This window comes from Telopea speciosissima, chromosome 7, assembly GCF_018873765.1.
Source record: "Telopea speciosissima isolate NSW1024214 ecotype Mountain lineage chromosome 7, Tspe_v1, whole genome shotgun sequence".
NCBI classification, from domain to species: Eukaryota; Viridiplantae; Streptophyta; class Magnoliopsida; order Proteales; family Proteaceae; genus Telopea; species Telopea speciosissima.
The window spans coordinates 51,398,142-51,412,040 of record NC_057922.1 but is presented as its reverse complement, the minus strand read 5'-3'; the positions used below and the strand labels follow the sequence as shown (position 1 = coordinate 51,412,040).

Here is a 13,899-nt window from a genome sequence, read left to right as displayed (position 1 = left end):
AAAATAAAATAAACCTAAATCTAGTGCTTAGCTGATTAAAAATTACAGTTTATAAGCGTCTGTTGGGGTCAAAATTCAAACAAAACAAGATGAGTCGAACAAGAATAAATTGATGGTTTTTTTTTTTGGTAAAGAGAATAAATTGATGGTTAATTCTACGCTAATATAGAGTGTCATTTATCGAGGTACAACTCGAGCTTCTCCTTCTATAAGCATGCGATACTAGATATAGTGCCATTTATCAAGGGACAATCCAATCTTCTCTTTTGATAGGCACATTATTCTAGGGCAAGAGATCTCTGCTTGGTCACATGGTCTTTACACCAGTGTCTGGACCAATGGGCAAGGGCGTCATTTCATGTTGCCCTGTGAGAGGGCGTAGGGGGAGTGATCACACCGATACATATTCGTATAACTCTCACATGTATTGATGTGCACCTTTATTTTTTTTGAAGTCCAAGAATGCACCGTCATAATACTCTTAGGAATTTAAAATATTTTCCACTTGACCAGCTCTACTTGGGTTGAAACTTGACATGTAAGCAAGACACGCCACCCATCCCAAAAATTTCCGCATTATCCATCCTGCAAACATGGATTAAATAGCTTCAAATCTACTTGTTCACAAAAGGAATTCAAAGAATTTTCATAACCCAAAAAAACTAAACTGTATTAGCCTTCTTCTTCTTCAGATCAGTATTGAATGTTAAATAGTGTTAGGGAAGGTGGTGGCACACAAGTCCCATCTTAAACTGCAGTGTGGCACTGTAACAGTTACAAACAGTAAGCACAAATAAGATCATCCACCTCTATCATCAACCTATCAATTTTGTAATGCAACAAAATTTTTGTCAAATGATATAACAGTCAAGAAATGGAAGGCTGAAAACACTTGGGAGAAACCCAATATAATGTAGGGAACATACGGTTTAATTGAACAACCATGTTTGACAAACATGCAGACTGTCCACTCCAGAGGGCACCCTCTCCATCCTACGGTACATATTGCTGGCCTTTATCCCTTCATTCACCCATTGCCTAGAGAGTGATTACCCTACAAAGTGGTGTTAAGCAGTGCCGCTTTGTACTGACTAGGCGACAGAAAATTTTGCAAAAATGAACACTTTGAACAAAAAAATGATGACTACAAAGTTATGATTTAAAAGCATCTACGTACATCGCAACTAGTGCATCTTAAAGTTATACAGACAATGTTTAATCTTCCATAAGGTGTGTTGGACTCTACATTTAGAGGGAGGGAAATAACTGTCAAAGAGAATTCTGCTTAAAAGATAAAGAAAAACTTAAATATCAGCACAAGGATTGTTGCTTACCAAGAACTAAAAATTCAATACTCATTCCCACCAACAAAAAACAAAAAGCAGAGGAAGAACCCATCCTCCCAGTACCAAGGGAGTATTTATGAACATAAACAAAGCATCAGTTTATCAGCTCTTGACACTTCCAAAGAATCTAGAGAGCGGCAAAGGGCCATTACTCTCATCACTATCACTTCCAAAGTGTTTTCTCCTTGATTTGTGCCTCCTTTCCTTCTTTTTACGCTTTGACCTTGATTTTGTTCTCTTTGTTTCTCTTTCATCATCTTCACTGCTAGAATCTGAGGATGAACTCGGGGAACTAGATTCGGAAGATCTCCTCCTTGAACACTGCAAATTATAGTTCGATGAGATCAAAGCCAATGATAGGAAGATAAGTTACACTGAAGACCTATCAATGAGATATTACACTTCGTGTTTTTCTAACATAGCCACATATGGTCTCATAATGCTCCAAAACCCTTTCATTCGAAAGTAAATGAACATGAACCAACAATTGGAGGCAATAACCAGTTTGTGTGTATTCGTATAAAAGGAAATAGGAAAAACGCCACAGCAAAAGCATGCAATCAATCAAAAAAAGCCACAACAAAAACATGCAATTTATCATTCTCAACCTATGTTATAGGTAACATCCACATTGGAGTTCCCTTATACATGGATACCACAAAAGGGAGCTTCAAAAATATCGAAAGATAACTCAGTGATACGCAAGACTGTAAAGAAGTCAATCATTCAGGTGATATTTGAATTTGAGTTTGGTATCATTCTCCTTTTTGAGATGATACTAGGATTAACATCAGCAGGTTGTATGATTGGTTGGCAGTATTCAGGTTAAGCAAGGCACCACTTCGATGCATTGTTGTCCATAAATTGAACTGACGGTATGAGAATTACCACTTTACTGCTCTTGGCATCAAGTAATATAACATTAGGTTGGGTTCGTAAATGCAACTTTACCCCGTTGAGTAGGTGAGATGATCACCTTGACTTACCAGCCCGGTGTTGGTAATATTTTGTCACTGGCAGGTTCTCAAGGTTTCTTAAGCTCACTGGACAGCGAGTCGACCCCAAGAATGAAGAAGTTGGTCTAGAAAGATACAAGAGAGAACTTAGAAAGAGACAAGAGGAAGAGAATTTAGAGGTGAAGGAGGTGTGCTCTGAGAAAAGACAGACCCTCGATGACATTCGATGACTATGGAGTGTACTAAGGATATGAAGCGAAGGGTAGGAAAGGGTGCTTAAGAATGAAAATGAAGAGGCTTAAAACAATGTCTCTTGGGATTTCTTGGATAATGTTGAATGGAAAAAGAGTTTTGGGAGAACTGGAGATCTTAAGGCCGTTTGATAACACTCCAAGAAACGCGTTTTTCCGTTTTTCTGTTCTAAGAAACGGAAAAATACCCCAAATAGTGTTTGATAAACTTGTTTCGTTTTTACTGTTTTTTGAAACATAAAATAAAATTTATGGGCCACAGAACGGGTTTGAAGAAACAAGTATGACTTGTTTTTCTGTTGCTTGAAACAAAAAAACTGAAACTGTGCCCGATAAAATGAGGAGGGGAGGGGGGATCGTTTGGGTTAAGAAGAACTCAGCACCATCGTCATCCTCAAGCTCCTCCAGCAGCATCCTCAAGCTCCAGCGCCTGCAACTCGCCATCGCCATCTAGGGTAAGAAGAAATTCAGCGCCATCGTCAATTCTTCATCCTCAAGCTCCTCCAGTGGCATCCTCAAGCTCCAGCACCTACAACTCGCCTATTGCTTTCTTCTTCTGTATCGCTGCCGCCTCTGTTCCCTTTCGTCATCCACCACCACCGCAAGAATCCAGAAGGGCCCCTTCTGATTTGTTATCAGAGCTCTAAACCCTCTTCTATTTCTCCATTGAAAGCAATATGTTGCAGAAACAAAGCTGTTCGTTTTACTGATCACCACCGTTCGTCCTCCCTTGGTATGCAGACTCTTTCGGCGTTTTCTCTGGTTTTCTCCTCTGTTTCTTTCTTGACCCATTACAAACTCACCATAACAATGTAAAAAAAACACCCCCACAAGTGAAAAAGGTTTTCCATACTATCGTTTCTTCTTCTCTTCTGTCATTTTCTCTTGCAAGCTACAAGTGCGAGCTTTGTTCCTTTACTTTTATTTTAATGTATCTCTCTACCCCTCTGCTTTTCCTCCATTGCAAACAAAGCTTTCTTTCTAGTTTCCTAGGTTCTTCATTCTTTCGCAAAGAAGAACTCCCACCAACAAACCATTTTGCCAATCTCTGTTTTTTTGGCCTCTAAAGTTCTGAGAGGAGAGATTACTCTTCTCCTGCTTCTGTTGCTCTAAGATTGGATTTTTGTCCGGCCTTTGTGTGTTTAAGATCTTATTTGATTTTTGGTCTACCTCCACTTCTTAACTACTCTGCAAATCTTTATTTTCGGACTACTGCAGTGGCATTGCCTATATACCTATTGGCAGTGTTGCTTGAGAAATTCAAAAGCAGGTCTGTTCTTGCTTCTGTGCGGTGTCAGAATGGAAGATCAAGGGCGTTAGATCCCCATGAATGATACATTTTTTTAATTTTTTTGGTGGATTCACATCTTAGTCTCTATTGACTGCAAGTGGGGAAGAAGAAGAGGAAGACGAGTTCTTACCCCACCGTTTTTCCGTTTCCAGAACAGGTTTACCAAACACCCCAAAAACTGTTTCTCAGCACAGAAACGAAAAAAGCTGTTTCTGCTGTTTCTCAGCACAAAAACAGCAGAAAGATTATCAAACGGTGCCTTAGATTCATAGTTGTTAGCTCTGTCCACTGCTCTGTTCTTGTTAATGGTCTCCTTGCAGTTACTTGGCAAGGAAGACCCCCTTTCTCACTTCTTTTTACTTTTGGTTGCCGATGCCTGTGGTAGACTCTACAATGATGCTGTTGAAAAGAACATTATTTGCCATTTCAGATGGGGAGAGAGGTGTTAGTTTCAAATCACCAATTTGTTGATGATACTACGGTTTTTTACAATGCCAATGGGCAATGGATTAGGAGAGTCAAAGGTTCCTGAAAGTGTTATAAAAATATCTGACCTTAGATTAATTTGGAAAAGAATAGATTAGTGGGTTATTATCAGTGAAGAGAACCTCACAGCCTTATTTGATACCTTAGTTGCTTGAGAACTGGACCATAAAATATCTGCGCCTTCCTGAGGCAGGTAATCTGAAGGCAAGGTTCTCAAGTTGCCCAGACAAGCCCAGGCGATAGACCTTCTGGTCGCCTAGTCATCATCTACGTACTGCCTAGGCATCACCCAAGAACTGATGGGTTTCTAGAAGCCTAAGAGATTAGGTTTACAAACTCAGTTGCAAACCAGAACCATAGTGAAGAGAAAAATACCTGATTTAGAAGAATTCCACTCATGGGAATGAAATTCTGTTTGAAGGTCACTTTAGTGTCTAGAACAACTCTTCGAAAGATGAGTCTGATCTACTAGGAATAGGATTCTAAAACAGAATTTCAGAAGTGACTATCAATGGAAGATCTTATGGGGTTCAAACCAGCACTTAAAGAGCATTAAAACACCAACAAATTTCAGCAATAAAATAAGAATACTAAGCCAAAACAGGATATCAATTCTCATTTTAAAATAGAGTAAAACTAGAAATCAGCACAAAATCAAAATTAACTGTAAGAACGTGAAGATTAAAATAGAGTAGAACTCCAATCCAACTTGAAGTAGGACTCCAAGAAATCAGCATAAAATCAAAATTAACTGTGAAGGTTAAGACCAGCCAATTGCCAAGTCTGGAAGCAGAATTAAAATCCAATGGTCAGATTTGAAGTTTCTAAAATTTCTAGTTGGAGTAGGAATTCAAGAAACCAGAAAAATATAAGATTTTTATGCTAAGAACAGAATTAGTATTAGAAATTGATATGAAGAGAGAAGAGAATTGCAGAAATTAACCTTGTAATCAATGGAGAAAAAGAAAAGAAAAGAGGTCTGGGATAACAATCCCATATGCCAAGCTCAACAGGTCCAAAACTATTATAAAAACTCATATTCTTTATTCAAATCATCTTCAATTGATGAGGGGTCCATTACATATATAAAGACCTTTGAAATTCCTAAATTGACTCATAAAAGGCATTGTTACCAAGGCAATAAAAACCTTTTAAATTCTTAAATTGACTTATAAAAGTCATTGTTGTCAAGGCATCACCTAGACCTCCATGCTCTTTCTTGGGTCCAAGGCGACAGCACGCCAAATTTACGTTGATTTATGTTTAACGTTTTGTTTTTTGATGAATGTGCTTATATTATATCCTATGCTTTGTGTATTATATGTTGGCTTTCTCATATTAGGTCATTACTAGCATAATCATAGCATATTGCATTGATACAGCTTCTAAGTTGCTTTAGCATAATTATATAAAACTATCATTGCTATATTACATAAAATCATATACTGCATGCCTACAACGCTTAGGCTACGGCAGGCACTTTGTCACGTAGGTGCCCCTCCAATGCCTTGGGTCGCCTAGTTGCTGTGACAACTATGATAAAAGGACTCCTATATATTCACTCTCTTGTACTGACTTAGTAAATAAACTCAAAACAGAACCTCTTAAAACCTATTAATTATCCTAGTCTAACTCAAACATTTAACTATACCCCCACTTTATTGACTTATAAAAGAGGCCCATTATAATAATAATAAAAAAACCAAAAAAAAAAAAAAGATTTCTAAAACTCGTCAAGATCTCAACCTCAGAAATCTCGACCTGGTCGAGACGAGATCTCATTTGTACACAGTTTCGGTCGAGTTTGTACCGTCTCGCAAAAATGATACTTTCCCCTTTATAAATAGGCAGGGTCTCAACCATTCGTTCGAAATTTCGAACATATCTTGCCAGTTTCGTGGTTTTGGACCTAGAGAACGGGGAAAAACTTGGATCTTGATTTTTTTGCCACATCATCACTCAATACTAATGGGATACACTGCTGGGGATTGCCACATCACTACGAAGAGATCAATTGCAGCTTATTGTGGAAGATTTGGCTACATTCAACTATTTCAGGTAAAGTTATTATTCCCAACAACTATTTTTTGAAAAAAAAAACCGACAAATACTTGTTGCATGGAGGGGTAGATTTTTTATATGTCAGACAACGGAGGCTGATCTACAACCTCACGGTGTTGAAATTTTTTTTGTTTATATATTTATTTTTTTTCTGGTAAAAAAATTGACTTTCCTACAACAAAAATGTGAAAAAATTAAGGCTAATATAAACTAGATGGGGCACAACTATATATGTAATCACCGTTGGCCGATCTACAGCCTCACTGTGTCAGAATTTATTTTCAGCACGTAAGGCATTGGCCGATCTACAGCCTCACAGTGTCAAAAATTATTCTCAACACGTAAATAATCATTTTTAATTTCCAAAAATTATGAAAATATTTAAAATTTTCAAAAAAATAGGGAAAAATAGGAAAATATTGTGATTTGTTTAGAAAAATAAAAGAAATTTATGGTACAGCAATTGAAGCACATATGAGGGTTCAAATGTCGTACTATATTTGGTTTTCTTGTATTAGGATAATATTTTAATTTAAAGAAAATTCTAAAAATTATTTTTAATTATGAAAAAAAATATGAGGGTTAAGGGAAAAAAAATAAATGTCTACAGTTTTTTTAGTGGTCTCAGTTTGATGATTCTCCGTTAATAATAGCTTCTTTTTCTTTATGCAACAGTAAGGAGGTGAGATAATAGTACCCTGCACCAAAGCTATCTGTGTCGGATCTGCTGGCTGGACAACATGCAGAACCTTTCTATCTCTTAAACCTATTGTAAGTACCATTTACTTATATTGTATATTGTATTGTATTGATCAATTAGAGTTATAGGGGCAGATTAGTAATTTACCTCTGTGGAACCCCCGCATCTCCAGTGGGGAATTCAGTTTCCAGTAGTTACCCGTGTTTGGATTGCCCCTGATGTCATATGACATCATTTTATAATTAAAAGAAGATAATTAGGTACAAAATTCTAATTAGAATCAGTTTTAGGAAGTAATTTATAAAAACAGATTTTTCCTATTAAGGCAAACATGCCTAATTAACTATATAATCAAACTACAATGCACTATTCACTATTCTAAAACATACCAATCGATTCAGCCTTAGAGAAGAAAATAGTAGAAAGTAGAAGGAAGGAGAAAGGAGAAGAAGAAGAAGGGAAAAGAAGGCTGTAGACTTGGGGCTGGTTCTCTCTACCTGAAATTGGAACTTGGGACTGAATTTGGTCATCTTGCTGCATACCATTAAGCTGTCTACAAACTGAATTCAGAGTTGTACTCAGGTAAGCCCTAAATTCAACTCTTCCCATCTTGCTCTCCTCCAATTCTTCAGTCCTAATCATATCCTAACCTAATCAGCCATTAAAGCTTAGGAAATCAAGCTTAATTAACCAATTTCAGCATATATAAACCTGTTTTGGATCAATTAGTGGTTCAATTATGGCTGTGACCTGAAAACTGCTCCTTAAGAACCCAATTTCTGGCTGAATTGATCAATTGACAAACCCTAGGATTACAATTGGGGTTTATTTGTTAAATCCCCAAATTACTATTAGTTTTTTAAATTAAATCATTAAATAGGTTTGACCCACCTTAGAATAGGCCGGGAACATGAAATCTGGACCTTGCATGTCAAGATCCAGGGATTACAGACTAAACCCCCAATTCTGCCTTTTGGACCGGATGCAATTGCAGGTCTGCAACCGGTCGACCGTTGGGTTTGACCCTTGAATCTGGTCCAATATTTTTGCCCCAAATTGCCCCCCAGTGCTTGGGTTTTGACCCAGGACTATTCCTGACCCTAATTTATGATGTTCTGTGTTATTTTAGGACTGTTTAAGCCTATTCTTGAGTGTTGTGTCTGGATTGCTGGACTTTACTGCCCTAGACTAGTCAATCATAGCAGGTAAGGGAATTTTGACTTAATTTGTGTGTTTATTGGGTTAATTGTATCTTTGTTGTGTATGTCATGTCATGCATCATGAATAATACTCAAATTCATGTAGTTTTATAGCTTTTGGTTCTTTGCACTAGTTGCATGTGAATTAGGATGCATTGGCATTCTGCATTGCATCGATATTTACTTGAAACTGTATAAATGATGATAATGATGCACTGGTTAACTTACAATTAATCTATCTGATGCATATGCCATCATGATAGACTGCATTGGGTTAGGATTTTCATTGCCCAGCACTACGTCCCTTACCAACAGGTGAAGAGGTGTTGGATAACACATGGTAGGTCCGAAGGGTAAATTCCGGAATGCCATTCACTGTCCTATGTTACCGTAGAACACTCAGGTGTGGGAATAAACAATAGGGTTAGTCACTGGGGGTCCGTTAGCGTCAGATGTATGATGCCTGAGCTGCCGGGTCTCCACCATAGTAGAATGCTTTCGCTCGGGTGACCGACATCTGGTTATGTGTTTCCGGGACCGAGGCTAGTATTCTATTACAGTAGTACTTATACCTCATGTGACTTAGTATCCATGTTAGAAGCATGCTTGTTTGGGGCATTCATCATAGACTATTTGTATGTGTTTGCATGCTTTTCCTTGGGGCTCAGTGGGGCTCACCCCTGTGGATCCTCATATTTTTCAGATGATATTGTTGTTGATTCTGTGAGAGTTTCTTCTACTCAAGACACTCCTTCAACTTTTGGAGTTGACACTCCTTTCGTGGTGGAGTACAATGCTTTGTGATCTTGCGACGACTATGCTTTCTCCTGAGCTGTTTGCTAGATCAGGCTTCCTCCTTTTTGTTATACACTTTTGAACATAGACTTGTGTAGATAAGTCTTTTTGTTTTAGATTACTGTTGTGTGGACCAACCTTGTAACTCAGTTCTCTTTTATATATATATCACAGCTGATCACTAGTTTTCCTTTATTACTGTCTTAATTCTATATTTAAATTGCTTCCGCTGCATTTAAATTCTGTATTTGTGAATATGATTGCGAATGGATGCGATCCTGGTGGGTTGGTTGGATGTTAGAGACATCCAGTCACACTTGGCTCTTATAAACTGGGCCGGGGTGTGACACCAATACTGACATAAGTTAAAAGAAAGTTGATTGAGATGGTATCGACATGTGCAACAGAGGCCTTTGAATGCTCCAATAAGGATGAGTGATATGATTCAGGTTGGAGGAAGTAAAAGAGCTAGAGGTAGGCCTAAAATGACTCTAGAAGAAGGGATGAGGAAAGACATGCATAGCCTAGGAGTAGTAACAAATATGGCTTCAAATAGATTTGATTGGATAATGAAGATCCATGTCCAACCTCATTTAGTTGGGATAAGGCTGAATTATTTTGACTTGAGCTGTAGGCTTAAGAGAGAGCCATGAAAAGATTAACACTTTGGATAATCTTTAGAGGAGAGTAAGGGTTCTATTTTCCTTCATGTTTGTTTGATGTTCACTTTGGCCAGGGAACACATCTTTTTTTTCTCTTGTGACTTCACTAGAATGGCTACTTTTAATCTCTTTTGGGAGTTAACTAGACCTAATCTCTGGAATCCGGATTTGATGGAATTTTGGAAATCAATTCACCTCGGCGAAAGGTGCAAGATCCTTTGATGATATGGGTGTATAGAGGCATTTGGACTATCTAAGAGAAGAGAAAAAACAGGCCATTAGGAGATTGGGTTAGATTCCATAGAGGAGGTTGAGACTATTATGTTGAGAACAGCAAGGAGGGCTGCCACTTTAGCAGAATTCCATGGTATTCATATTGACTATTTCATGAGACACATAACTGAGGCACCTTCCTTAATATTACAAGGACTAGAGAAACATGAAAATGGTGAAACACAGAGTTAGTAACCCTTCTTTATGGCCCTTCTTTGGAAGTTATCTCTCATGTGACAGATACTTCTTATTCCTTTCAACCCATTAGGCAATAGGGCATGAGTTACCCTTGTTGCCTTTCAATCGACACCATTCCTCATCCCATAACCATATTACATATTACTAAGAGAAGACTGTAGGCATGTGCAGGCCGGTGTCAAGGTACCATAGTTACTTATCACTCTAAGCCAACTGGTGGGATTTGGAAGTGAGGTGTTCCATAACAAAAAAAAAAAAAAAAAAAAAAAAAAAAAAATGACATAAACAAGATAGTCTTCAAGCAACATTCCACTTGCTAAGTCAGTAAGGCTTGTATATGTGCAGTATAGGACAAGAAAATAACATGACTATAAAATTGTTATCAAGGAACACACCTTTCTCTTTTTGCTGCTTGTCTTGTTATCCTTGTCTTTCCTGTCTGCATGGATAAATCTCAGTCAGAACAGAAGCTAGTAAAATTATTGAAAGCCAGGAGAATTATTCATAATTTTTCCACTAACCCCTTTTATGACTAGACTTAATGCTAGAATGGTTTCTACCGTGAGCAAGCTTGCTCGCCCTTTCAGCATCCAATTGAGCCCTATACTCTCTCATCATTCGACCTTTATCTGCTTCCAACTCCCCTTTTCTTATTTCATCTTCCTAATAGTTATAAATAACATGTCAAAGCCTTGGGTGTCAGAAACAAAAAAACAACAAAGAAACAACCTAGCATGCAGTAAGGAAGCATATCAGGACTCCAGAAGCAGAACATCAAAAAGGATAGAAAGCATTTGGAAAGATTATATTTATGTTAGTGAAGCACTAGGATATTTTATTCTGCTATGGTTGCATGCATCTTTTTGCTATCAAAGTATGTAGTACGCTACTTATTTGGACGAGAGAATGATGTGGGGAGTTTTCAGTCTTTGTTCTCTACTTGTCCTGAGCATTTGAAACCTTGTGTCGATGATGATTTCATATTTTATTTGAATTGAGTATTAGAATTCTTCTCCTTCACCAATGATATTTTATTCTGCTATGGTTGCATATATCTTTTTTCTTATCAAAGTATGTAGTTCGCTACTTATTTTTGTATAGAATGATTCTGTTTTCAATATCCATGCAGTGCATCAAACTATAAAATCATTTTAAGGGTCTTGGCCTATGACCCTATTTTCTTCTTGTCGTCACAATTGTTGTATATGCTTGTGTTTCTTTGCTTAGTAATAAAATTTGCAATCCATAAGAGAAAAATAATAAGCATTATGGATAATTTGCTTATGCATTTAATTATTTTATCCAAGATGTACCCAAAGCCCAAGACTTCCAGAATATTCTAGGAAGAGTTTCCCCAACCAAACATAAATACAAAAGGATAGAGTCAGCATCTCCAGCACAATCGCTTTTGAATTTTGAGATGAACCTCAGGTCTCCCATTTAAAGGGCAGGAGGCCTTGGTGCAACGGTAAGGTTGCTCCATTTTGACCAAGTGGTCACAGGTTTGAGTCTGCAAACAGCCTCTGCAATGACCCTTTCCAGACCCTACAGTGGCAGGAGCCTCGCGCACTGGGTACGCCCCTTTTTTCCCTCAGGTCTCCCATTGGCATCCTCCACCTCCAAGGTAGAGAAAAGATGCAGTATGTATAATAACATAATTGATAAAATCACTGGTGAAGCCATTCGAGAAAATCAATCAATCCTATAAGTAACTCAATGAATACCTGTTCAACACAATGAGTACTCATACTCATACTACTCTATATCCAATTTCTTACTTTCTAAAGTTCAATTCTCAATCATCAGCTATCTAAGCAGAGTTAAGGTCCATTACAATTGTAAATACCATAGTTCACGTACATTACATGAGTTTAGATCTGTATTTCCAAAATGTTTCTGAACCACATTCTATTTGAAGTGTCCTCTGGAAGGAGATACATCCTTTGCTCTACTATGGGGATGCTATTCCTCAACTAAAACAGTTATATTTATACAAATATTAGGGTATAACAGAAAAGAAGCCTGGTTTTAAGCATTGCAACAATACAAAGCACCTACCTGTCAAATAAAGCTAGATTTTAAAGGGGCAAACAGGTGGAAAAGTTGGTGGAATTAAAAACATACTGATGAAAGGACTTTCTGTGTATCCATATAAGTGTGTAGTATGATTTTTCCAGGACCAATGCAAGGATTTCAGGTGGATGACAAATTAAGAGGAAAATAGAGAATTTTCAACATCTCATATGCAAATAGCAGTACATTTGCCTCATTTCACAGTTACCTTTTGCTTCTTTTTGAACTCTTCCCAGGTAATTGTATGTGAAGTTTTGAGACTGGCCAAACGAGCAGCATGCCACTCTGGCGAATGAAAAGAACCATCCACCTGAGACTGTCCTCGTCAGTAAACATCCAAGAAAGAAAACCATCTAAGAAATGACTACACTCAATTACCCAATCAGAATTCTCAGTCAAGAAAACCATCTAAGATATGAGACTGCACCAATTACCCAATCAGAATTTTCAGTCAAGCATAGATAGCAATAGAACTCAATGGCAATCTGAGGAGCAGGGGGCGAATGCTCTATTTAACCCAGATAACTGAGGAAAATCAAGAGGCAGTGGCATTTTCCTCTCAATTATAGGTAACAATATTTAATTTAGAAAGGACAAACCAACTTTACTTCACCAATACAATTCAAATCCAAATTTATTAAATCCTCCACTGGATCATTCCTAACATAAGTGAATACTGACTGGCTATCAACAAACTTATTTCAACATTCCACTAACTCTAACAAATGTGAATTTATTATTCATTTAAGACACAAAAATACCAACTGAATTTAGCACTGCAAAAGTAATTCCTATCATTACAGAAAACCTAATACCAAGGATAACTTATCAGTATTGCTAGGAGTCTTAGTAACAAAATTGAGATGTACCACCAATACACATGTAAGAGCACAGATATACAAGAAAAATGAGATGCAGAAAGAAAGGCCAAGGAAAGAAATAGAAAGGATACCTGTTTCAATCTATAAATTATTAGAAACATTATAAATACATATGGAATTGTTTCAGAAACATACAAAAAGAAAGAAGCATTGACTGATAGAATCAGATTTTTTTTTTTAATTTCAAAAGTATACACAAAACCTAATTTCATTTCAAAAATAAAGAAAAATCAATATATCCATTAATGATTTGAACCTTTGTATCATATATCTTTTCCAAAAAAAATTCAAGGTGTCAAGTATCGGTATCGCCCAACATATTGGGAGGGTGGTTTTAAGAAATGTCTCGGAGACGTATCGAAGAGACGCTAAAATATGCATGGAAATTAAGAAATGCATGTACATGCTTAATATACATGCAAAATGCTGTTTTGAATCATAATACACCCAAAATAAAGCAGTAATTAGATCTGATCATAGGATGTTAAGTGGTCAGACCCAATATTTGGCATGTGGAAGATCACTAAAAGCCTAAATTTTGTACACAAGTATGCTCCATGATACCCTGCTTACTCATCAATTTTGAAATTTGAACTCAATCAAAGTTGGCCATGTCACAGTTCATAGCTTTGAAGATAAATTACATTTTGATAAACAAATGGATGTGATGTAGATAGAAATATGAAGAAAAGAGGCCAAAACACTGTTCACGTGAACAGTGTCACAG

At 37.2% G+C, this 13,899-nt stretch overlaps 1 protein-coding gene across 2 annotated transcripts in view; it reads right to left on the bottom strand.

The window, feature by feature from the left end:
• Nucleotides 1-1,131: 1,131 nt before the first annotated feature.
• LOC122666858 (protein FAM133) overlaps nucleotides 1,132-13,899 on the bottom strand; it is a 40,755-nt gene continuing 27,987 nt past the window's right edge. For both annotated transcript variants that reach the window (XM_043862954.1, XM_043862953.1), the window contains 4 exons: nucleotides 12,500-12,601; nucleotides 10,740-10,881; nucleotides 10,614-10,657; nucleotides 1,132-1,667 (listed from right to left, as the gene is read on the bottom strand). In XM_043862954.1, the coding sequence (XP_043718889.1) occupies nucleotides 1,449-1,667; nucleotides 10,614-10,657; nucleotides 10,740-10,881; nucleotides 12,500-12,601 (507 nt within the window). In that variant the 3' untranslated portion in view covers nucleotides 1,132-1,448. The remainder of the gene's footprint in view (nucleotides 1,668-10,613; nucleotides 10,658-10,739; nucleotides 10,882-12,499; nucleotides 12,602-13,899) is intronic.